This window comes from Pogoniulus pusillus, chromosome 2 (genome assembly GCF_015220805.1).
Source record: "Pogoniulus pusillus isolate bPogPus1 chromosome 2, bPogPus1.pri, whole genome shotgun sequence".
Classification (NCBI taxonomy): domain Eukaryota; kingdom Metazoa; phylum Chordata; class Aves; order Piciformes; family Lybiidae; genus Pogoniulus; species Pogoniulus pusillus.
In genome coordinates, this window is record NC_087265.1 from 8,406,019 (window position 1) to 8,431,398 (window position 25,380).

The following is a 25,380-nucleotide window of genomic DNA, read 5'->3' on the forward strand; positions in this document are numbered from 1 at the left end:
TAGACAGTAATAAGATCACCCCTGAGCCTCCTCTTCTCCAGGCTAAACAGGCCCAGCTCCCTCAACCTCTCCTCATAGGATTTGGTAGGGATAAACTGGAGTACAAATAATCAGCTAAGCTCAGTCAAAAGCTATTCACTGCCTGCAAACAAAAGAAAAGGTGGAAACTAGGTCAGGTTCCTGAGGATTAGCAGAAATTTGCAGCACAAGCATGCAAAACTCAGAATTAGCAACGGGCATTAAAGGTAACAAAGGATCCTCTGCAAATGAGTTAAAAACAGACTCTTCACTTTCCCATCCCACCTCCTGAAAAATTGTCCCGAGCTTACACGAGCCTTCTCTGAGCAGATCCGCTGCAATCCCAGGAGTGTTACAATTAGCACTCAAAAAACTGCAAGACTTGAGGCCTCTCGGTCCTCGTTCAGGAAAAGGGCTGTCAAAGCTAAGCTGGCTATTTTGAAATTGTCTGCTCTAATGAATCCTGGCTCTGGCAAACTTACAGAAACTGATCTTGATGTGTCAGAAATGAGCATCTCTGAGACCTCACGGAGGAAGCAAACACTCTGCCTACCTATATAAAAGCTCTATTCTTTTTGTTTAGGGTGAAGGGTATGGGAATACAGGCTCAGCAGTTGATTTTTGATTTGCACAAAAACACTGGAACAATTAATCTGGCAGATAACAAGAACCACCACAGATAACAAAGCAAACTAAAAAGTTAAACGGATCAACTTTCCTTCTGTAGCAAATTGATAGACTCTGGGAAAGAAAACAAAGAGCGGCTGCCTCATTTTAGAATAGCTTGCTTCCTTGAGGACAAAAACCCTAAAAATGCTCTCAGCACTGTGAACCCTAAAAGACATCCAAATTGCTTTCTTAATAATCAAATTACCCTGCACCAGAAAGCAGCTTCATTTGTATGTGTACACTATAATCACCAGGAAACCAAAGATTGGTGGAGTTGCCGTAAAAACATACAGCATGCTTAGCACTATAGAAAACCCCTGAAATGGAATGGAGCTTTTTGCTTTATGATTATCTCTGGACCTGATTCACCACTGTTTTATTACTGACTTTTGTTATTGTATCTGAATACAATTTGATTTTATGAGAGCTTAAATATTACCTTTATAAACATTTCATGGGATGTTGACTCTCTATCTGCAAATTGCTTATTTGCTTATTTTATCTGCTCATTGATGCCATTGCAATAGCTTATTTTTGCATTAACTTCTTTGTTGAATCTAGTTTATCTTCTGAGAAAATCCTGGGATGGAATTTTTAATAAGAAAACCTTAAAAAAAAAAAAAAAAAAAGATATAACTGTAACTGGTAAAGACATTTCCACTTATAGCTTTCTGTTTGCAGTATAATTCAACCAGGGAATTTATGCCAGTCACTGTGAGATTTCAAGAAAGTACTTTGTTTATCATTTAATCAATATGACTTGAGTAACCCTGAAAGATTTTTACGTAGTAGGCTAAATTCTGTACACATCTCCTGCAACTTTACCCAAATTTCAGACTTTTACTCAATAAATGTTCTCCACACACCATTTCTTTTGTTTCCACCTTTCTTAGTACAAATTCAGCACCAGTAAAAACTTCTGCCTGACCTCCATCCATCCAACACACTGACTTGTTTTTAAGTAACAGAAGAAGATGACTACAATGGAAGAAAACACAACAGGATCATTGGGTTCCCCTGATCAACCTACTTTACAGGTTGATGCTAACTGATAGCTGCACTCCTATACCCATTCACTACTTCTACTGTAAACGTGAAAGTTTACTTACCACAAAGGACATACTTAAATTTTACTGAACTAAACTCCAAGATTCGAATGTATTTAACCTCTGGAAACACATCAAATAATTATTTCACTCCTAGTAAATATTTGATACTCACAAGGGCACAGAACCAACTGCAAATTGCTAACATGTTTCATTATTATGATGTCTGCCCCTTGGAAACATTGGCTGTCGGGGTCAAATGAAATTCCATAATCCTTCTAAATTTCTTTCATGGTTACTTTCAATATTTACATTTACCTGTGAAATTCATCTCCCTAGAAAAGACAGGCATCTTTCAAAGTCTTCAGGTTTAAGCAGAGACATATTTTGCCCTGTTTCTCATCAAAGCACCTAAAATTGGAAAGTTTATGCTTTCATATCGGATTTGCAAAGTATTTACATTTAAATAACCTTAAAAAAAAAGGGGGCAAGGTACATGATCTAAACCCAAAAATTAATAAAAAGCAGCCTTCTTCCTATAAATGCTACAATTAATCTTCATGATGAACAGACAGAAAGCAATCCCTCTCATCATATCATTGAGCTGATGTAGCTTTTCCTTTCATACACCACAGAAGTTAATTATTATGAGCAGATGTGCTTAGATTACATGCAAATTTATACTCTGTGAAAATGGACACTCAAGACATCTATTTATTTTAAAGCACAAATGCATTCCCTGTCTGTTTGGAGGTTTGCTTACATGCAACTTCACCAGCAGTGCAGCCTGCACAAAACCCATTCATCTTGCAGGCAGCGATTTTGACGTGCTCCACTAACCAACCCTTTCAGAGCAGTACTGAAAAAGCACCTGCTGGCCAAAGCAACTTCTCACAAGCACAGTGCATGTGATTTGTCCCACAAATTTCCCAGTCTGCCACGGCCACATCACATCGTCTGGGGGCTAAAACGCAACGGAAGAGTTAAATCCATCATGTCAGCATGCAGCTGCTCATCTTTGCAGACCAATTTTCACCCAATCTTCTCAAATGCTGTTAATAAGTACCTATTATTAAGATATCCTCCCAGATCATAAGGAATAAAAGAAGCAAGTGGCAAAGGCTTGTGGTCAGCAAGGGCAGAGGCTGTGGAAGCACATCTATTCCTATCACACAGCAGTGGTTGGGAGTGCTGCCCTCTCACGTCATACATCCCCTGGGGATGTGCTGATCTACTTCACCTTGAATTAAGCAAACGCTGAAGTAGATGGCCTTGGACAGGCCTATTACATTTTAATAGGTCAGATTCCCTCATACAGAGCACCTCAGTATGAGGCTCAGGCATTTCCTTTCTACACAAAGACCAGGATAAAAACAAAGACACAGAAAGTTAATATCCAAAAGACAGTAGAAAAGACATAACCTGAAGAAATTTCAGTCACCTTGGGGCACGTACCAAAGTGAAAAAAATGACTGCAGGACTGAGACTTCAGTGAAGTGTCAGGGAGGCACATTAGCACCGACCACAATTGACCAGAAAAACAGTGAAAAATAACATTTGCTGCAAGGCTTCACATCCAAGATCCACTCTACTTTGGGAAAATTCCATCAAACATCAGAATACATTATTCCAAACTTTCCTTGTTCCACCAAGCCAATATCAGCAATCCTTTAATGAATGATGCATACACCAGGTAAAACCAGCAGCTGCCAGGGAAAAAACTGACTTTAGAGAAATCTTTGTTAGAAGGTGACATTTTTTTCATTACTATCTATTGCCATCAAAGTATAGAGATGGCTTTTTCTTGTGCAGTAATTTTATTCCAGTGGAATTCCAATTTTTTGGATGAAGTTTCTCTTGATTTATTACAATATAAAGAAGACGGAATCTTCTCCCGAGTCTTTCAAGAAGCAAATCAATGACAATACTGCTAACTAAAGGAGAGAAAAGGTGTTTCCAATAGGAAAGTGTTACCATTGCCATCACCAGAGGGGTTTAGAAAGTGCTAAACCCACTGCTCAATATTTTTTAGGATTTCTGAGCATATTTAGAAACAGTGCCAAGAACAAGGCACCGCTGGGCATGTAAAGCAAATACAATATTGCCCATTTCACAGTCACCTGCTGTAGTCTCTCAAATGCAAGCACTTCAGAAGTATCCCCGTCACTTCCAGTTACTCTACTGTCACTTTAATGCACTGGTTTGAAAGAAAGAGATGCTGGGAAATTTGAAAGATAGTTTGAGTCAAGGTTATTCATTTGTTCTGAAGTTGAAAACTCATGTCTAAAACCTCTACAGCAGGCATAAAGCTATTGGTGTAACATAAACACACAAATCTGGGTTCAAGGAACATGACATCAGGACGTCTTTTGCACCTGTGTGGCATGTCATATTTAACAAACCTTGTGCCTGAAATTTTATAGGATGCTACACTGATGAGTTCTGCCATTTAGGATGCTAATATTCATGTAGAGCATCAGTGCTTAATCATTCAAAGAGATGTGACTCAATCATTTCTAATATGAAGTGCTTTCTCTCTAATGCAGAATAAGGCAAAATGCAAGCTACAACTTTTACCAAGCTCCTCTGAAGGAAATTCCCCATTCAGTTTGAAATTTAGTAGTCTGACAATAAGCAATTAACTGCCAGAAATCAGACTCTGCATTGCTTTCAACATCTCTTTTTTTTTTCTTTCACCAACAGCTGGTTTGTTTTTTTTTGTTGTTGTTGTTGGTTGGGCTTTTTTAGGGGGGTAGTGTTTAGTTTGGGTTTTTTGAGAGATCCAAACAGCACACAGAGTCCTTTAGTGTTTCCTTGGCTTAGGCAGGATCGTCCCTTCATAGAATGGCTTAGGTTGGAATGGACCTTAAAGATTATCTACTCCAACCTCCACACCATTTCAACACAGAACCATCCCCTTTTCAGCCAGGTGAAGTAAACACCAAGCTAAGCCCCTCTACTGTAAGAATAAACAATTGGTCTTCATCCTTCCTTCTAATGACTCCAGAACTTCTCAGAGTTTAGTATATCACTTGACTGAAATCATCATGGGCAAGGAAGAGGTTGTTCTGGTAAAGATTGGGAGAAAAACATCTCTAGTGTTTCCCCAACAAGCACCAGTATAAAAGGTTTTTAATAAACTTGCTTATTTTCAGTCATGCTTCAAGGTTTCCCATTTAAAGTGTCTATTGGAAGAAAAGTTCTCCTTAAGGCTATTTTCCAGAGAGCCTGGATCTTACCCTGCTCAGCTCAAATGAATTTAAAACAATTTCCCTATGAACCACAGAAGCTTTGGCATGAATTGTCTTTGGATTTGTAAACAGTACAACCCTGACAAGGAGGAAATGAAAATTTTATAAAAGCAAAAGTATATATAAATCAGTACTGAATGGTACTGCCTGCAACATGGAAAGGTGAACAAGAGGGACATAGTAGTGTTACATAAAGTAGCAAACAAACAACAACAAAAAAAAGAGGCCAAATGGGACTCAGAGATCTCAAGAACAAAGAATGATCTAATTAAATTGAATATCACCAGGAAACTAAAATAATTTACTCACTGCAGGGTTAAACCCATCAAGCTGAGGTATGCCAGATACAAACAGAGGCCAAAAAGATTAGGAAGAACATTAAAAAAATATAAGGTATTTTTATAGCTAGTTACAGTGACAGTTACACGAGCTCCTATAAAATATTCAGGATTATAAACCCTCATGTTCAGGTTCCAAGTCAATGAAACACAGAGATTTAGGATGAAATGGTGCCTGTATTTCTGGTTAAGAAGCACACCAGGCTGCGTGTTCAGGTCTCCTTACAACACTCCCACAGCCAGAGAACAGATTTCTAGTTCAGTTTATAACACTCTGCACAAACCATGAAGCATGACCATCCAGGCCTCCTGTCCACATACTAAAAATTTCTCAAGGTTTGCAGAAAAAAAGTCAAAATCAATAGTTCATAACTAGGACTTTAAATTGCTGGAAGCTGTTGCTGAAAAACAAGTCATAATTGGAAGGGCCCGTCTCTAGTTGGAGGGAGAGATGCTTTTCATTATGTCTCTCATTATGTCTTTCATCCTCCCCAGTAAGTCTCAGCATGGTTTGGTTCTCCTTGGACCTCTTTCATCTACTATACCCTGTTTAATGACAATCCATCATTTAAAAAAGGACCCCCAAAATGACTTCCCCCAACGACAGTTGCTTAGATCATAGAGAATACACACTAGATGAAAGAAATCTCAGGAGGACCAAAGAGAGCTGAACTTAATCAGAGGGATGAAAGACAAAATGAAAATCTATCTACCCTTATATTTATAAAGGAGTTTCCTTTGGATAAGATGATCTTGACTCTCTCTCTCTCTGTACCTGTTAAATATGGTGTGAGTACTGTCAGATCCTTTGGGACTTTTATGATTGAGATGCTCTGGCAACTCCTAGTAAATTGTACACATTCAGATGGTGCTGTCTTTGAGGTGATTTGACCACTTCCTATTGATCTAAAACCTTCTTTCCCTGCATCTTCTCTCCTTCCTCCCAATAAAGGCAGAAATACATAGCTTGGAAAGCTTTGATGTTCCTCTGCTTTACTTCTCATTATTTTGATCTTTTAACAGTCCCTCTATTGGTACATGCTTGTAGTATACATTTTTCAGTGTTCATGCCTTCTGGCTTCAGAAGACTTTTCTGCTTGATAAAGGCATTCCCCCCCCCCCCCCCCCCCATCTCTCCCCCAGACAACAACAAAAAGAATTGCTGTGTGTTGTACCCAGATGCTGATATTTTGTTTCGTTGCTCAGAACGTATATAGCTAAGCTATAGGAACAGTACATAGCTAAGCTAGAAAGTCTCCTTAGTTTCTTCTACAATGTGAGATATACTGCCCTGTTTCTGAAGGAAATCAAATACAAACAATTTATCTGGTGCAGTTTTCATCATCTTTATTTTACAGAAAGTCTACAGATTACTGAGTTGCCTTTGGATAAAGTGCTGCACTGTAGATTGCTGTCAGGACAAATTCTCTAAGAGCCTCCTCAAATTTTATGGTGCTGGCAAAAGGCTACAGTGACAGAAATGAGTTGGAGTCTTCCTTACTATCAGTTAGCATCAATAAAGTAACATCATGGCAATTCTCCTACCACCTATGAAATACTTGTACAGCAGCTATAGCTAAGGTGGAAGCTGGACCAGACCCAGACTGAAATATATTAGCACTGTTGTAAGCATCTTGTGATGCCTGCTGACATCTCCCGTGAAAAAAGGAGGGTAGCCCACCATCACTCTTTTGTGAACAACCTGTCACTGGAAAATCAGTATCAATCTTTCTTCCCCTTGTCCTATCAACTAAGACCCAAGGAAAGAAAAATTGGTCTGCAGGAACACATTACCAGGAGATCAGTGGGATGTAATACAAGAGGATGAATTCCCATTCCCCAAACCAGTATGTAGCTGCAGGCTCCAGTACAGCCATGCATATATTAACATGCATAACTCTGCTATGTCACCAGGTTTTAAGAAATCAGTTCAAGATGATTTCTATACAGGCAATGATTTTATTTCTTATAAATTAAACTGGTCTGGGAAACTGATTGATCACATCTCACATAGCCTTGTCTGTCCCTTGCCCTCTCCTGCTCCCAGTCAATTCTAATGTTCCAAAACTGAAATAAATCCCATTGAAAATCTGTCTGGGATAGTATATTGTCCTCATTTGACTGGTGCAAAAAAGCTTAAGGATGTATACATGCACACATTACACTCATATTCTATGACTGTCTCCCTCTCCTTATTTTTTCCTTGTTTTCACAGGATCTTACAATGGTTTAGGTTGAAAAGGACATTAAAGATCATCTAGCTCCAATCTCCTTTCCGTGGGCAGGGGCACCTTCCACTAGGACCAGGCTGTTCATGGTCTTGTCCATGCTGGCCTTGAACACTTTCAGGGAAGGATATCCACAACTTCCCCTTTGTGAAACACTGTCACATATTTTTGTATGAAGCTGATTTACTATCAAATCCACAATTAAACCCAGGCTTTGGGAAATAATTTAAAGAACAAAGGCTGTGAGTAAAGTAACAGAAAACAGATACAAACACCCCAGATTTGTGTAATACAACATCCATACTACAGTCACAAATCTCTCCAACTCCTGTGTACAGTTACACATGGTTCATCAAGAATTAAGTTTAAGATGTAAAATCAAGGGTAAAGATTTTTTAATGTATTCTGAATCTACAAATCAGCAAATAGAATTACTCAAGAGAAAACATTGCCATTTTGATTTGACCTTACTTGTTTGTCATTTATTTCCAGGGTCAGAATGTGATATGGAACAAAAATAAAAGGGAAGATAACTGTTAAAAAGATTCTCATTCAGGAATCAGAAGAATAAATTTCAGGAACTTGGAGATCAGGAGGAAAATGTTAAGAAATACATTATTTTATGATGTTTTGTTAGATCAGTATAACACTACTCACGCTTAGTCCATACTGACCTCTACAGTACTGCTGCCCATCTTCCTACATAGTGCAAGGGCTGCACTTCCTTTTCTTCAATGAAAATTTCACTTTTCTGATTTCAGAGCATGCTTGAATTTATCCAACATGTATTTTTGGCATGGCCTTCAAAGTACTCACAATTTGGAGTTACCCAGACATATTACTGATGTACTCTCTAATTCATTACACCTACTGTTACTAAAAATATTGAAGACAGCTAAGAGCATGGATGTCCTGCAGGAAGCCATCTGAAATGGGCCTTTCTGGTTGACAGCAAATAACAGAGCTCTGAATGTGTTTTCAGCAAGGTGCACAACAACATTACTCTGCTTGTAATTCTTATGGCACACATGAGGCTGTCATGTGGGATTGGACACAACATCCTCCACAAGTCAACGAAATATTACCTGTGCTGCTTGCTGCTTACTTTAGTGCCTAACCTCCAGCCCACTGCCTCGTGAAAGAAAGAAATCAGATTATCAAAAACACATAATAGTAAATCAATTCTGGTTTGGTTGTTCCTTATTACCTTATTACTTTCCATCTGATCAGTGACAAGAAAACAGCAATACAGATTAACAGGTACTTTATGAATTTGCAATATGATGAGAATCAGCTACATTGGGAAACTGCTTGTGAAGCTCTGATCAGGCATGGCTCAGACTGAGGCTCTCCACTCTAGAACAGCAAGCCCAAAAACCAATCCTCATCCTAGACAGACTTCGATTCACAGACTTTTCCTTTCAAAACAAACAAGATTCAACTCCTGACCTTATCCTGGTAATTATTTTCCCCTCAACTATTTGCTACCAATGCCACCAGCTCCCAGGCAGGTGTTGTCCTGACTGTGATGCCATCTGGGACCACTCAAGTTTAGCTCACTATGCTCCCATTTGTGTCCCTGTATCCACCTATTACCCTAGACTACTGTCATTAGACCAAACACTGACAAACCCAACGAAGCCCCAGCACGACTCAGAATAAGGCTCAAAGTGCCATTGTCCTTCCAAGCAAAGTTAATACTGGAGGGAGCTACTGATGACAGGTAAGCTGCTGTCATCTGGAGAGATTTATACACAGGACTGCACCACAAAGCACTGCTCATAAAATATCACCATCTCACTGAAGCAATCCATGTCTCTGCCACATTTACTATCATAAATGTATTCAGTACAAACTTTAGGCTATCACATTGCCTCTAGCCTGTAAATTATAACAGGATTCTAACGCATACCTCCTGAAATTGGTAATTCTCTGCAAAAGCATTCTGCAACTCAAATTACAGCGAATGCATCTGTTAATTTAGCTAATCACCAGTTATATTAACTACCTACAAAATAGGGAATAAGAACTGTGGTGTGACTATCTTCTGTGTGAAAAAGCAGCAACACTGATGCTTTTTTGATGGCACATCTCATTATAAATAGGTTAACATAAAATAATTTCAGCAGTATATATATGTGGCCATTGCTGTAGTACAGATTGATAGTACACGAGATAATACAGCTAAAGGATGCCTGTTTGAAATACTTCTGTAGATGCATCATTAACAGACAATACCAAAATTCACCCTTTCATCTGGCTTAGAACAGAATGTGTGTTAGCTTAGTCACTAATTTATCACAACTGATATCTGTAATCACAGGTCTGCTTGTATTTTATAGAAGATTGCACTAGAACCATCACTGCGTGTAGACACACTAATAACACATAACAGATTGCTACAATTTTTGTTCTCATCCTGATAACTTCTTGATCAGTCTAAAATTGGTCTTGTCTGCAATATCCCTATAGCTATCAGGAAGCTCCAGAGCAAGAGCCAGAAACCTGCAATGAAGGAGACAGGAATCTTAAATTGCTTGAGCCTGGTGCTGCCTGCATTCTGCTTTTGTGCTGTCAGTTCATACATCAACTTTTCAACTGAAACGGATTGTATTTAACACCAACCATCTTAGCCAAGTCCATGTGGTGTGAATTTACAACTTGGTTACAGAAGGAAAGAAATACATCATACATGGTCTGATAGTAAAGCATGTCAAAAGAAATATTCTACTGAGATGCCCAATGAAGCTCTCCAGCATTGATCCATCCTGTGACCTCAGGTAAGCCAGGCAGACTACACTTCACCAGAGCAGAGGAGTAGCTTCTCATTACTGCATTGGTAGGTTTGTTGCAGTTTTCTTGTTCATAAACCAATAAATTATTCTCTAAGAATATTTGCTGCTCTCTGCCATGGCATTTCTGTATTTTTGTAATGGGGAGTTACAGCTCTGAGATTAAGTCTATCTCATTAACTGGGGAGGGGAGGGAGATATGACCAAAGCCCCTAAACAAATCACAACTATGAAGTGGCAGGACATGTTCTCTTACTGCAGCTTTTCCTTGCTTTTAGAAAGTAACTACTGTTTTCATAACCATATTACTGGTGTACTTCCAAGACTAGCTTTAAAAGCAGACTTGTCTTTAACGTGTGTCTATTTACTTTACCAATGGCTTTTGAAGCAGCCTTCAAAGACACTTGCTTAAAACAGGCTTTCCATCCACTAATTAAACTGTAATGATCCCTTGTAATGAGCAACATGTTTTTCACCCAAAAAAGTAAATGTCTAAGGTGGCTGCTCATGTCAGCTGGGATGGGAGAGGTCATTTCTGAAGGATCCTCCATCACAAACATCAGAGAACAGTAAAGTCAATGAAGAGCATCTGGAAGCAGGAGCAATTTTCTCACAGTCTTGACACCTTCTAGTAAATTAGTCACTTGTCGAGGAAAATGACAGCTATATAGCAGTAGAAAAGCTTGTAAAGCTCTTCATTTACTGTTAGAAATGTTGTCTATGTCACTGTCAAGCAACAGTAACATCCCCACCCTGTTTTACTCTGGTGTGCCCTATCTCAAGGGCTTTTCACAAGTCAAGTCTTAATAAAGTTTAAATAACAACTCTATTTCCTAGTTCTAAACCCTACTTTTCTCTTATCTGCCTGATTGTTACCTGCATGAATTAGCTGATAGACAAAATGAAAGGCTATTTGAATTAGTGCAATATCATTCCACGATCAAGTCATGAAAACTGCAGCTCAGGCAGCTGTCATCTCTTTGCCTACTCTGCCTATTATTCACAGGCAAATTCTAATACCTTCTGCATGCTACATAGTACATTTCTGTGCAATTTCAGTGAAAACACCTCTGGAACAAGATCTGTAAGTATCTATCTCAGAATCTAGCCTAGAGAAAGAAAGGAGTTTGAAAGTCATTTCAGATTTAATTTTTCCTCAGCCATCGTTCTAAATAGGTACCCATAAACATACACTTTATTTCTTTAGAAAGCATTTGTAAGAATTCAATGTCCTTATATAATTGGCTAGAGAAGACAGTAACAGAAAGCTGAAATCCTCTTATTTACATGACAGCCAGCATATGGACAGCAAAAGGGAAAAAAAATATTCTAAAAGTGAATGCTCTAAGGAACAGCAAGACTTATTATCTTCAGTGGTAAAAGGGTAATTGCAGTTACATGGCAAAAAAAAAAAAAAGAAGAAATTGGGCAAATTCATATAAATACTCTCTGGAGAATAAGCACTTAGTGGCTGAAGATGCTGACACATTGTGCAAGGCAATTACTGTGTGGAGTGGTGGTGACACCTTGAATGTAAACTCATTTGTAGGGTGGCTGAATATTGCGGGGAAGTACTTACCTGTAACATCTGCTGTTCTTCCAGTGATGGCACAGATGCCACTGAAAAGACTCACAGAACCATACAATATCATTTACCACAGAAGGGACCTCTGAAGATCCAATGCCTGCACTAAGCAGGAGTGACCTCAAAGTTGGACAAGGCTGCTCAAGACCTTATTCAGTCAAGTTTTCAGTATCTCCAAGGGAACTACAGCAAGTTGGGAGTTTCTCTCAGTACAGCCTATGACAGTTACCTTCTGTTGTTTCACTGCACACCTCTGGGAAGTGTGTGGCTCCCTTGCCTCTGTGAATCTCACTGTCATTTAGACTCTTCTCCAAGCTGAACAAACCCAAATCCCCAGGAACAGCTCACCCATATTTAAAAGATATCTCAAAAGATCCCTTTCATGATGAAGAATTAAAGGAGCAGAAGTCCCTTAGTGTCACACTCTACACACAAACATCACCCTTGGCTAAACAGCTACTCCCTAAAAAACATGTGAACAGAGTACTTCTCATATGCTAGCTGCTCTTGATGAGTTCAAGCAGCAGCAAGGTGAGGTACTAACACCAGCTCCAATTCTATAGATAAGATACAGAATCACTGATAGTCCAGATGCTCATTTTTCAGAAGCAATATGGCTAGGCAGCAGCTTGGTTTCAGTTGCCCTCTCCATGGAGATCACTCCTGTTATTGGTATGAAATATCTCGAAAATCATCCTCCAGGTTTCCCCGGGGACCTCATTTTTCAGATACCACACTCATCCTCTAATATCTAGCAGACTGATTTTATCTCTACATGTAATTATGAAAACCAAAGCTGTTAAAAAAAACACAGTTAAGTGAATGTGGCATTGAAGCAAATTTTGCCTTAAACCCATGAGGCTGTGAGATTCTTTTCCATGCTGATCCTAGAACAGCACATAGCCTGCCTTGTTGGAAGGCTCTCCACAGTGTAAAAATAAGCATGATATACTCTTTTACTACACTTCAAATTCTGTCAGAGTAAGATTAATACAAATTCCAGCACCTACTGGAATATAAAGATTATCATCCCTTTGCACTGAGACTGAGGAATACATTTTAGGACATCTCAATTTACAGAGCTCTCTCTGAAAATCTTGTGGGAAGGCTTGTGGTCAAAACCCAGTTAAAGATATTTACTCCTCTGAGCTTTAGTTTAAACCACATTTCTTCTTCCAGATACAGCCCACACACTGTCAGGGCTTTTCTTTCTTTTCCTTTGTTTCTGGATTATGTAAGAAATTCACTTCATCTCTAAAGAACAGTTTCTATCCTTGTGAAGAAGCAAATTATTATGTCAAGTTTCTTCAGTTAGCATACCTGTACAGTTGTTTCTTTTCTTCTTTTCAATAAAAATAACCTTTTGTTAAAGGTTTCATTAGGTTTCCCCTGAGACTGATAACAGCCAAATCTCCAGGATCTCTGCAGGAACACTACAGACTGATCACATACTCTGAACAGTGAAATTCCTTTCAACGTTTCTGTTCAGACAATGGCATCACTGTATTTTCCAAGTGCTTAATCACACCAAGTCCAGATGCCCAAATCCTTTACCCATACTGAACTTCTCCAACAGTCTTAATGAAAATCAGACTTCAGGCAAACTATTAGTAGAATTTAGAATCATGAGGAGATTATCCTTTCCATTTTTAGCACCAGGAATGGATTACTTCATAGAGGAATTTCACAGTATTTTTCACAGTATCATCAGGGTTGGAAGAGACCTCACAGATCATCAAGTCCAACCCTTTACCACAGAGCTCAAGGCTAGACCATGGCACTAAGTGCCACGTCCAACCTTGCCTTGAAGTGCCCCAGGGACGGCAACTCCACCACCTCCCCGGGCAGCCCATTCCAGTGTCCAATAAAAGCAAATAGTTTTAATTACACAATTACAGAACGAACAGCTAATTCTCTCAAAGCCCACGTGCTGCTTCTTTAGGTAGAAGTGCAGGTTACTGTAAGCATATTGGAATACCAAGCAGAAAGTCCCTCCTATGCCCTTGGAGTACACGATGGGGCTACTTCCCCAAACACTTTCAGTGCTTCAGTCACTTTATTTCCAAAGTAGCTGCTGTAAAAGAGTAAAGATCCTGCTCAAATGCCACACACTGACACCTTAAATATTTGGAGGCTGAATGGAAAAAGCTCACCTCTTGACTGCAATCCGTGTCCACATGCCTCAGTGTGTCCCAGCATGCCCTGCCGCACCGAATCGGGCACCAGCACACAGTGACTCCAGCGGTGAGTCTTCCACCTGCAAGGGGGAAAAGTTAACAATTAAGTGGTCAAAACTGGGAAAGGGTTAACATGCCCAAGCAAAAGAAAAAAAAAAAAAGATGATCTACCGTGGAGACTTAAGGAAAAATTAAGTCAAAAAAGGTCTGAAATAAGCATAGTGAACTGAAATTCGGAAGTGAGGTTGCCCTTCTACAAAGTTACATTTCCCTTTCTGATATTTGGAGGCACGATTCAAAGTCACACAAAACATACAGGAAAAGAAATCTTCAGCAGGTTTTGAAATCAGGCTCTCTTCCTGCAGTCCTGTTGTCATACAACTGGTGATGTTCCCAGTCTGCTTTCTATGCTAGGAAGTGTGTCGCACAGGAAAGCAGCTCTCTGCAGCACTATGCAGTACACAGTCAGGCACAGCTGAGTGGCACAACTTCTGCTTTAGTACCACCTTCAGCTGCCCACTCTGACCTGAGACCGTGTCCTAGAAGAGGTGCAGGCTGCAAATTTCTATGCAAAGATAACATACTTTTCTGTTTACAAATGCTGTATAACAGATGGGTCACAGAATTTTAATGATGAGTGGTCAGTAATTGCCCTATTGTACTATTTGTCTAATCAGAATTTCTTTAAGTGCCTGTTACTCACTGGAGTGAGAGCATCAAGGGAAAAGACAGAGATTTTGCAATAAGCACACAATTATTAAGGCAGTTGAGTGCTTATGGGTCCCAAAATAGCTCACATTGATTTTTAGATACATTCGGGGTGGAGCTCCCAGTAGCAGCTTCCTCAAGGAAGGAAGTTACCATTTCTAGGAGCTGTGTCTATTGCTGCTTGTTCTTGTGATGCCAGATTTACTAAAATCTCCAATTTTATCTCTATTTTTGCCTATTTTGCCAGGTACAGCATTTTTTATAACTGTATTTTCCAGTATTACACTGTTTTCTGGTGAAAATTCTGCAGGGCAGTCACACAAGAGTCATTCCTGGACAACTGGATGCCCACTAGCAAGAGACTGACTCCAAACTAACACTTTTTACCTATACACTGGACAGATGGGAATATCTTCACATTCTCTTTCCTCATACAACGTGTCTGGGCAGGCCTGTCCTCCATTAGCAGCATCCTGAACGACAATCCTGTACCGGGACTGCTTAACTGCAGTGGCATTGCCTGCAAGAGAAAGGAAAAAACAAAAGTCTTTCCAGATAGAGTTAGTGATCTATCTGTTTTGGTTAAAATCAACCTTTGTGTTTCATTTATATGTGGAAGGTGTAAGCACCTTGGCATTACCCAAAAGGAAGGATTGGTACATTGGACCAAAAGCTACTATTATTTGCTTTAAAACTGCTAGTAGCTCAGCAGAGCAGCCCCTGAAGGGTTCACAAATTAGCTGCCTAAGAGATGCACCAAAAAATGTCTATTTTACAGAAGATCAAATCAGACAAGAAAATGAGTATGAGCAAATATTCAAACATCTGAACAGGAGAAAAGTATACAAAATAGAAAAATGAACTGTCATAATGGAAGATTTTGTTTCTGGTGGTCTCAGGTTGCAACCACTAACTCATCTTTATGGGTCTAGAAATTATAGATGATAACTTTCTGATAGGAAAACCATTGCAACCAACAGAGGCTAACTCTCTACTTAACCTGAGTCAGTGTGAGATCAATTTACCTAGAATCACAGCTCACAAAATGTACAGCACAGAATATAGCATACAAAAAAAAACAACCAGAAATGAGATTTATTTATAGATCTCTAGAGCTAAACCAATTGGAAACCTTGACTGCATAAGTGGTAAGTACAAATCTAGAGCTGGTTTAACCACTCTGCATGGCATTAGAAAACTGTCGAGATCTCAGCAAAACTCCCATCAAAGATTCCAGACCAGGAAAACATCCCTTAACAGTGGACTTCATCAAATGTATCCAAGACAGGAAAGTGGTGTGCAAATTGGCACACTTAAAAGTGCACTTAAAAAGCTCAAGATAAGCTATTACAGCAGTAACAAGATTACAGTGAATTAGAGTAGAAGGAAAACAACAAAACATCACACTACGAACACAAAGTGCAAGCACAGATCCAGTGGAAAAGTTTGGCTCTAAAAATAAGAAGTTATACAAGCCTTCCCTCACATCTGCTGTCACTGTGATAGCACTTCAAAGGGACTTTGGACCTGGCAGAAGGTTGCTCACCCCAGCTGCTACCCTGAGGCAGAAGCACATTTAGGGTGATCCACCTTCTGCTTCTTTAACAGCTGCTACCTGGGGCAGCTCTACAGCTTCCTACGGTCTCCATTCAGATACCTGATTCAGTGCTTGCAAAGCCTCACAGAGAGACTTAAAATCCAGCTCATGTTCCCGTTTGATCATGAATACAGCCAAATGACTGGAAGCAGCAATGGAGAAGGATGTGGGCGTCCTGATGGACAAGCTGACCATGAGGCAATAATGCACACTTGCAGCAAAGAAGGGCCACAGCACCATGGTCTGCTTTAGGAAGACTACCACCAGCAGGTTAAGGGCAGTAATCCATTTAGTCAACAGTGGTGAGACAACCAAGTGCCATGTACCATTCTGGGGGTGCCAAAGGGACAAAGAACATGGGCAACGTGAGTCCAATGGATGGCCACAAATGTTGTTTAGGGACCGAAGCATCTGGTCTTAAAGAAAGAAAATGAGAAGAGCTAGGACTCTTCAACCTGCAGAGGAGAAGGCTCATAGGATCTTATCAGTGTTGGACAGGGCTCCGTTAATCCCCCACTGCAGGAAGGCTGAACTTGATGACATATGAATGTCCCTTCCAACCCAAAACATTCTATGACTCTGCCAACGTGTATCAATACCTGAAGGCTGACATTAAAGGAGACAGAGACAGACTCTTTTCAGAGTGATATGCATTGTGAGGTTTTTAAAGCAGCTAAGTACCCATTTAACAGTGATTTAATTCAAGTCACTGTTCCTTAGCTTCCTGCCAGAAGTTTAATGTGTCAAAAATCTACACTTTGCTTAACGACAGCAGCTACACTAAAGAAGGACATTAAATTTATTGGGCACGATTTTTTCTCCATAAATCCACACTGGTCAGTTCATTAGAATCTGATTCTTGCAATGTTTACATCTTGGGTAATAACTTCTTGTGTTTTTCTACATAAGGAAGCTAGGATGAGTGCTCTACAATTTCCCTGACTCTTTTTTGGCTGCTGGGTGCTGATTGGTTAGGTTTGTCACAGTATTACTCTTTTAGTTAGTTCTTTAGGACTTCATTTCTCACCCAGAAGACAGGTACTAGATGCCCTGGCATTATTTTGTAACTTCCTTCTCTACTCAAACATCCCTGCTGGCATGTGAACATCTAACTTATGGAAATACTTATTCTTTAGCCCACTCCTCTCCTGGCTGCAGACAGGAAACAATGGCAACAATTGCACATGGGCCATGTTGTGTTTCCCTTATTTATCAGAAAGTAAAGAAGGTAAATTTGATTCAGTTTCCCTTTACTTTTAGCCTATATTTACATAGAATCAGGCAGGGTTGGAAGGGACCACAAGGATCATCTAGTTCCAACCTCCATGCCATGGGCAGGGACACCCTACCCTATATCAGGCTGGCCACAGCCTCAGCCAGCCTGGCCTTAAACATCGCCAGGCATGGGGCCTCAACCACCTCCCTGGGCAACTCATTCCAGGCTCTCACCACTCTCATGCTGAACAACTTCCTCCTCATGTCCACTCTGAACCTACCCACCTCCAGCTTTGCTCCATTCCCCTAGTCATGTCACTACCTGATACCCTAAAAAGTCCCTCCCCAGCCTTTTTGTAGGCTCCCTTCAGATACTCTTATCTAATATCTTCCCATAGCTTAATTTACATACTGATTTCTTGCTTTTAAAACAATCTGAAAAGCAAAAAGGAAACAAAATTTTAAGCAACTCTCACGATGAGGAAAGATTAAAAAAAGAACTTATGTAGCTGTGATCACTGTTGTGTCTTCATGGTTTGGACCTTGAACATGCAAGTCATATACAGACCTACATGTGCCTTGTTTGCCTGTGCTACTGCTTCCTATTGTGATAGTTTTAGGACAGAAAGTAGACTCCAGCAGAGCTTCAGCCCTTTGTACACTTTTTATCGGTAGCTTTCTGAACAGAACACGGTCCCAAGAAGTGTAGCTGCCAATTATCTCAGTTTGTTGAAGTTTGTCTGGTTTAAAAATGTCTTGCTGATATTGCCATCCTTCCCTTCTTCTAAGAATCATGAACTCTATCACTTTGGGATGATTTTCATTCAAATTACCTACTACCATTAAAATTTTAGCCATTTCCTTTCTATTAATCGGTACCAAATCTAAATGAGCTTCCCTCAGTAATTTTCTTCACCTCAAGAAACTAAATTATCCTCAACATTTATTGCACATTACTCAAACCCCATTTTCCAAATTGAATTTCCTCATTGGCTTTTCTACAGCATTTCTTACAAATGTTAATGAACATAATTTTTATATCTCATTTAAAATTGCTATAGCCTGATTTTCCAGTGTATTAGCATTATGTAGGATTGTCCTTTTAAAGCTGAACTTCAGCTGATTTCAAGCATGGCTATGACACCTCGCCCTTCTGACAAAAATCAAGCCTCAGGATCTTAGGACCATTCTATATCATTGACTTTGCAACTCAGATAAGGCTGTTTGAGAATTTCAGGCATATCAGCCTCCTCTCCTTACACACAGATTCACATGACTCCTATAAGTCCACTCTTCCCGTTCCTCCCTTCATCTTACCTTCTTCATTTGAACCCCATGACAGTACCCTGCCAGGGCTCAGAAAGGTGTATTGTCATTCTCAGGTGAGGTACAAAATACCTGTTGATTCAGTGGTGACCTCATTGCTGTCTACAACTACCTGAAGGGGCATTGTAGCCAGGTGGGGGGTGGCCTCTTCTCCCAGGCAACCAGCAATAGAACAAGGGGACACAGTCTCAAGTTGTGCCGGGGAAAGTATAGGCTGGATGTTAGGAGGAAGTTCTTGCCAGGGAGAGTGATTGACATTGGAATGGGCTGCCCAGGGAGGTGGTGGAGGCACCGTCGCTGGAGCTGTTCAAGAAAAGCCTGGCTGAGGCACTTAGTGCCATGGTCTGGTTGACTGGACAGGGCTGGGTGCTAGGTTGGACTGGATGATCTTGGAGGTCTCTTCCAATCTGGTTGATTCTATGATTCTACGGCAGAGTGTGCTATATCTGGTCCAGCTTTTACAGGAACCGTCCAGATTCACACTCTTTGTTCATGACTAGAGGGGAAGGTAGAGCCTGCTCTAAGCACACAAACAATGACAGAGTCTCTGAGATTTCAGTCAAAAAAAAATCAGAGCTGTCTCTAGCATTTTTGTGCTGATAGGAGCTTTTGAATGGATGAGTCTTTGACCAGCTCTGGCTTGTTTATGAGAACTGGAAGTGGCAGATCCCTGGCAGCTGACACACAATAGAGGTCACTGAAATTTCTTATCATGGCATATTTGATCAACTTTCACCCCATCTCATTTCAAATCCTATTTAAGACATTGGGAAATAAATAGGACAGTTACTATCTAAAATTTATAGAATCATGGAGTACATTGGGTCGGAAGGGATCTTCAAAGGTCATCTAGTTCAACCTCTCTGCAGTAAGCAGAGACATCCCCAACTAGATCAGCTTGCTCAGGGTTCCATCGGGTCTGTAAACTTGTTTAGACAATTAAGCAGCAGTGAAATTTCTAAACTGCATCCTTGACAACCAATGCCCAGAAGAGGAGAGGTACTTACAGGTACTGATTTCAGGAGGAAGATGGAAAATGTTAATTATTGCTAGTAGTTGCCTCTTTTTTAATCAACCCACTTGAAATCTATGCTGAGAAACCAGAGACCACACCAAGCAGTTAGCTCTCCAGGACACTCTGGCCACCAGGAAAGCAGGTGACAGGAAAATCTACATGCTGCTCATTCAAACCATTTCAGATTCTGAAACTCCATATTGATTCTTTGATTCTTGCTTCGATTCATCCTCAAAGACCCACTAAAACAGACCTATTACAGAAGACTGCGGCAGACAGTCGTCACCTTTAAGTATCTGAAATGGCAGAGAATCAATAACTTGCAACCACCTCCCTGTTCCTGCCTCACCAACAGGTGTTTGGATTCAATTGCACTTCTTCTGTGAATTATGTTTCCCGTCCATCTGTTATTGCCCTAAGTTCACTGCTGCCTGCACTTGTGAGGTATGAGACAATCGTTCGCCAGAAGACAGCCAGTTGTCTGATGACATTTAAATGTAGGGAAAATGTCAGCTTTTTTATTGTTAGGCAGTAAACTTGGATGCATATTCTCATATAAACTACAAACAGCTTAACTGGTGAAGTTGTGTGTAAAGTTGATTTAGTGATTACATGTTTGTCTAAGCTTTGATCTTATGCTAGCACACATTTAATTTTAAATCTGCCAGGCAATACCTGCTCCTGCTTGATCTGCTTAGTAATTCACCATCTGTATATTGTTTTCACTAAATACAACATTCCTGTTAAAAAAAAGCCCCAAACTTGGCTCAGGGGTGATCTTATTACTGTCTACAACTACCTGAAGGGGCATTGTAGCCAGGTGGGGGGTGGCCTCTTCTCCCAGGTAACCAGCAATAGAACAAGGGGACACAGTCTCAAGTTGTGCCAGGGTAGGTATAGGCTGGATATTAGGAAGAACTTCTTCACAGAGAGAGTGATTGGCATTGGAATGGGCTGCCCAGGGAGGTGGTGGAGTCACCGTCCCTGGGGGTCTTCAAGAAAAGCCTGGCTGAGGCACTTAGTGCCATGGTCTAGTTGATTGGTTAGGGCTGGGTGCTAGGTTGGACTGGGTGATCTTGGAGGTCTCTTCCAACCTGGTTGATTCTATGATTCTATGTATAGTGGCTTACAAAATTTCATTATCGTGCTGAGGTTTTAACTGTGCAACGCAAAGTAAATTAAAACAAACCCAAAACTTTGACCTTGCAATGCAGCCATATCGGTAACAGATTCAGCAAAAAAGTAAACTCCCCCATCGAAGAAGTTTTAATTTAGAATTATATTAAAATGAAACCATTGCCAAGCAGGTTAAATAATTAATTTCTTCTCATTTTAATTGTAGACTATTATTTAATAAACAAAGTAATTTACCAGGTAATTTATTCTGCTTCTTCATAGGCAGCTCGTTTAAAGTCTAAAAATAAATTGCTAATTAAAACAGGATTCACTGTTTTAGAAAGCAACTCATTTTCCTGTAAAATCTAACAAGGACTATGCTAGAGCACCTAGTGAAGAATCTTTGAAGGACAAGGAAAACACCAACAATAATGAAGCATTCTGATAGCTGAGAAGGCTTTCATCTGAACAATTAATGAAACAAGCAAATTTGTCACAAAACCCAGCTCTAGATCATTAGAAAAGAGCTTCGATACACAGTGTCCAAAAGCTAATCAACTAGATCAAAGAAATGTACAATCTTTGGAAACCCATGAGGCTAAAGAGTTATTTCTACCACTGCACATAGGTACAAAAATGCACCTATATAATTAGGTTGGTCAAGAGAAATGAATTTCACATAATGTAGCGTTTTCATGTATAGCCATACAACACTGGGACATTGGACTTCCAGTTCTGGGCCCCCCAGTTTAGGAGGGACATTGAGATGCTTGAGCGTGTCCAGAGAAGAGCGACGAGGCTGGGGAGAGGCCTTGAGCACAGCCCTACGAGGAGAGGCTGAGGGAGCTGGGATTGGTTAGCCTGGAGAAGAGGAGGCTCAGGGGTGATCTTATTGCTGTCTACAACTACCTGAGGGGTGGTTGTGGCCAGGAGGAGGTTGCTCTCTTCTCTCAGGTGGCCAGCACCAGAACGAGAGGACACAGCCTCAGGCTGTGCCAGGGGAGATTTAGGCTGGAGGTGAGGAGAAAGTTCTTCACTGAGAGTCATTAGACACTGGAATGGGCTGCCCGGGGAGGTGGTGGAGTCACCGTCCCTGGAGCTGTTCAAGGCAGGATTGGACGTGGCACTTGGTGCCATGGTCTAGCCTTGAGCTCTGTGGTAAAGGGTTGGACTTGATGATCTGTGAGGTCTCTTCCAACCCTGATGATACTGTGTGATACTGTGTGTCTGTGTGACTTCTGACTTGGAAGGCAGAATCACAAAGTAGTAGGGGTTGGAGGGTGCCTCATCTAGTCCAACCCCTTGCTAGAGCAGAATCACCCAGAGGAAATCACATGGGAATAGATCCAGGCAGGTTTTGAATGCCTCCAGAGACAGAGTCTACAACCTCTTTGGGTAGCTTGTTCCAGGGCTCTGCCATCCTCAAAGTGAAGAATTTTTTGTTACATTGATGTGGAACTTCATATGCCCCTTGTCCTGTCACTGGATACCACTGAGTTGTGTCTGGCTCCATCCTCCTGTCTCTTGCCCTTTAGCTATTGACAAGCATCAAACAGATCCTCCCTCGGTCTCCTCCTTTTCAGGCTATACTGACCCAGCTCTCTCAGCCTTTTTTCTCACGGCAGATTCAGTCCCATAATTAGAGAAGGAAGCACAGGAGCAATTTATTCCAGGTAAAGAGAACTTAGGTATCCAAATCTGATCACAGGGATCCCATCTCTTCCAACAACGTCAGTGTTAACAACATCCCAAGGCCAAAACGTATTCAGATGATGCCCTAAAAATTATTGGACTGACTTGAACTACAACTACCACACATTTCTAGGCCAATTCTACAATTTTGCCCCAGGACTTTGACCTCTTCCTAAAGGCTTACCAGGCTGACATGCTGTTGGACAGCGAGTCCACTCACTGAAAGGAGTAACAACGCAGTCTTTCTTGCAGAGGAGGAGACATGGACGCACAGTCTCGGGTCTGATGGACTCTGGACACCTATTGATCCAAAACCAAAGACAAAATACAATAAATAATTAAAACTCTGGGGATATGTCTGACTCCTGAGACTCTCACAGGGCTGTGAATGTACTGCCATACCAAAGATATCACTGCTGGTCACAGAATGCCTCATTTTAATTCTCTTTTGCACTCATGTAACCCAACTGAATTTAGTACACTTCAAATATTAAAAAAGGAGTAATAATGAAATAAATGTGGAGCCTGTCTTGGTGACTGCAGGCTAAATATATGTCTGTCTCAGACACCTAAAATACAAGGCTCACTGAAGTGAAACACTCATATTTATTACCTCTGAAAGCGAGTAGTTATGTTTATAAAGTAGTCATTGAGTCCAATCCCCCTGCCAAAGCAGGATTCACCTAGGGCAGTCTACACAGAAATGCATCCAGGAAGGTTTTGAAAGCCTCCAGAGAAGGAGACTCCACAACTTCTCTGGGCAGACTGCTCCAGTGGTCCAGTACACTCATGATAAAGCCTCTCATGTTGAGGGGAACTTCTCATGTTCCAGTTTATGCATGTTGTTCCATGTCCTATAACTGGGCACCACAAAAAAGAGACCAGCACCTTCCTCTTGATGCTCATCCCTCAGGTATTTATAGACATTGATAAGATCCTGCTTAGCCTTCTCTCATGATTAAACAGGACCATTTCTCTCAGTCCCTCTTCATAGGAGAGATGTTCCAGGCCCACAGTCATCCTCATAGCTCTCTATTGGGCTCTCTCCAGCATATCCCTGTCCCTCTTTTACTGAGGAGCTGGAAACTGGACACAATATTCCACGTGTGGCCTCACCAGGGCAGAGTAGAAGAGGAGAACCACCCCTCAGATTAGTCAAACCACTCGTAACTGCAAAACACTTATAAAAGTGTTGTGTCTAAGGACTGATGTGATATTCCACCACTTTCAACTCCTAGAAAGCACAAAAATAGCATAAAGTGATCTTTGAAGCCTTGATTGCTATTTAAGAAGAGCTCTGTGATGTATTTTAACTTTTAACTCCTAAATGAAAAATATATTGTGCATACTCTACTGAAAGTTTCAGACACAGACAGTTAACACATCACAGCTCAAAGGGTGAAAAAGTGACCAATTTCTGGAATCAGGCAGATTTTGCATTTTAAGTGAGTGAAAAGCAAGAGAATTATTCTTTTCTAATTTTCACTAATTGCTGTGAGAAAAATGACTCAAAAATACTTAGTGATGCATGCAACAATAAATCACATCACGTGAAACAGGGATATGCCACAAAACCCTAACAGGAAAGAAAATAAATCTTCAAGTCATGATTCTGTTAGTGAGATAGTAACACAATACTTAGAGGTATGATTTAAAAGAGAAGTAATACAGAGAGACATGTCTTCTCCTTAAGCTTCATTATCCTAGAGGGGAGATTTCTGTTATCTAACAGAAGACACTGTAGTATTTTTTTTCCTGCAAAAAAATTCATTTGTCTTTTTGTGCCTTGCACCTTCTTTAGAGAGTGTTGCTTTTCTGAATGAAATAAGGGAAAATGAAGAACACAAAAAATACAGGTAGGCTGACACACAGAGGTTATTTTATTCACATGGCTTATCCCATTTCTGAAGTCATATTAATGGTAGACTTTCACCATAGCAGCTGTAAATCCAACATTACAGTGGGTCAGTTTTCATCAACTCAAACATAAAACAAACAGCCACAGCTGGCACCAGCTCCACCCCAGTACTAGGTCAGTCTGGACCCACCTGGGCAGGAACCATATTTCGTTCTTAAACACAGAGGTTTCATTCAGTCACTTAGAACCATCTTCCTGAAGACTTCTAGTGGTCTAAAGCTTTTATTTTTAAGATGCTTACCACTGTAAGAACAATACCCTAGCACAGCAGCAAAAGAAGCAAGGTCAGTAAGTCCTTTAAAGGACTCAGCAGACCATCCATTAAACAAGGAATGCTGTGGCACAGAAGATGCCATGCCAAAGACAAGGAAAGACCCCTTCCAAAGTTCCCAGTACACAAATCTCTTCTTCAGGGCAGGATTTTTCCACCACTTGAACACTGCTTTCCCTTCACATACTTCACCTAAGTATTTACTTACCCACTTTGGTTCCACTTCCCCTTACTCCATCCCAAAAGCGGAGGGGACAAAGAACTATTATAGACATTATACAGCTCTATAAACAATACATTTAATTAGGTAAAGTTGCAGCATATCAATGTATCATAGGTATAAATCAACACTAAATTTCTCTCCTTTAATCTCATTAACCTCAAGAATTTTAATTTACTGAAATTAACACAGCCAGCT

The 25,380-nt window shown here is 40.5% G+C and overlaps 1 protein-coding gene across 5 annotated transcripts in view; it reads right to left on the reverse strand.

Annotated features, from left to right (window-relative positions):
• Positions 1 to 25,380, reverse strand: part of THSD7B (thrombospondin type 1 domain containing 7B) — a 427,787-nt gene that overhangs the window by 164,959 nt on the left and 237,448 nt on the right. For all 5 annotated transcript variants that reach the window (XM_064155654.1, XM_064155664.1, XM_064155685.1 and 2 more), the window contains exons 11-13: positions 22,958 to 23,073; positions 15,200 to 15,332; positions 14,081 to 14,184 (exon numbers count right to left, since the gene is read on the reverse strand). In XM_064155654.1, coding sequence (XP_064011724.1) covers positions 14,081 to 14,184; positions 15,200 to 15,332; positions 22,958 to 23,073 — 353 coding nt within the window. The remainder of the gene's footprint in view (positions 1 to 14,080; positions 14,185 to 15,199; positions 15,333 to 22,957; positions 23,074 to 25,380) is intronic.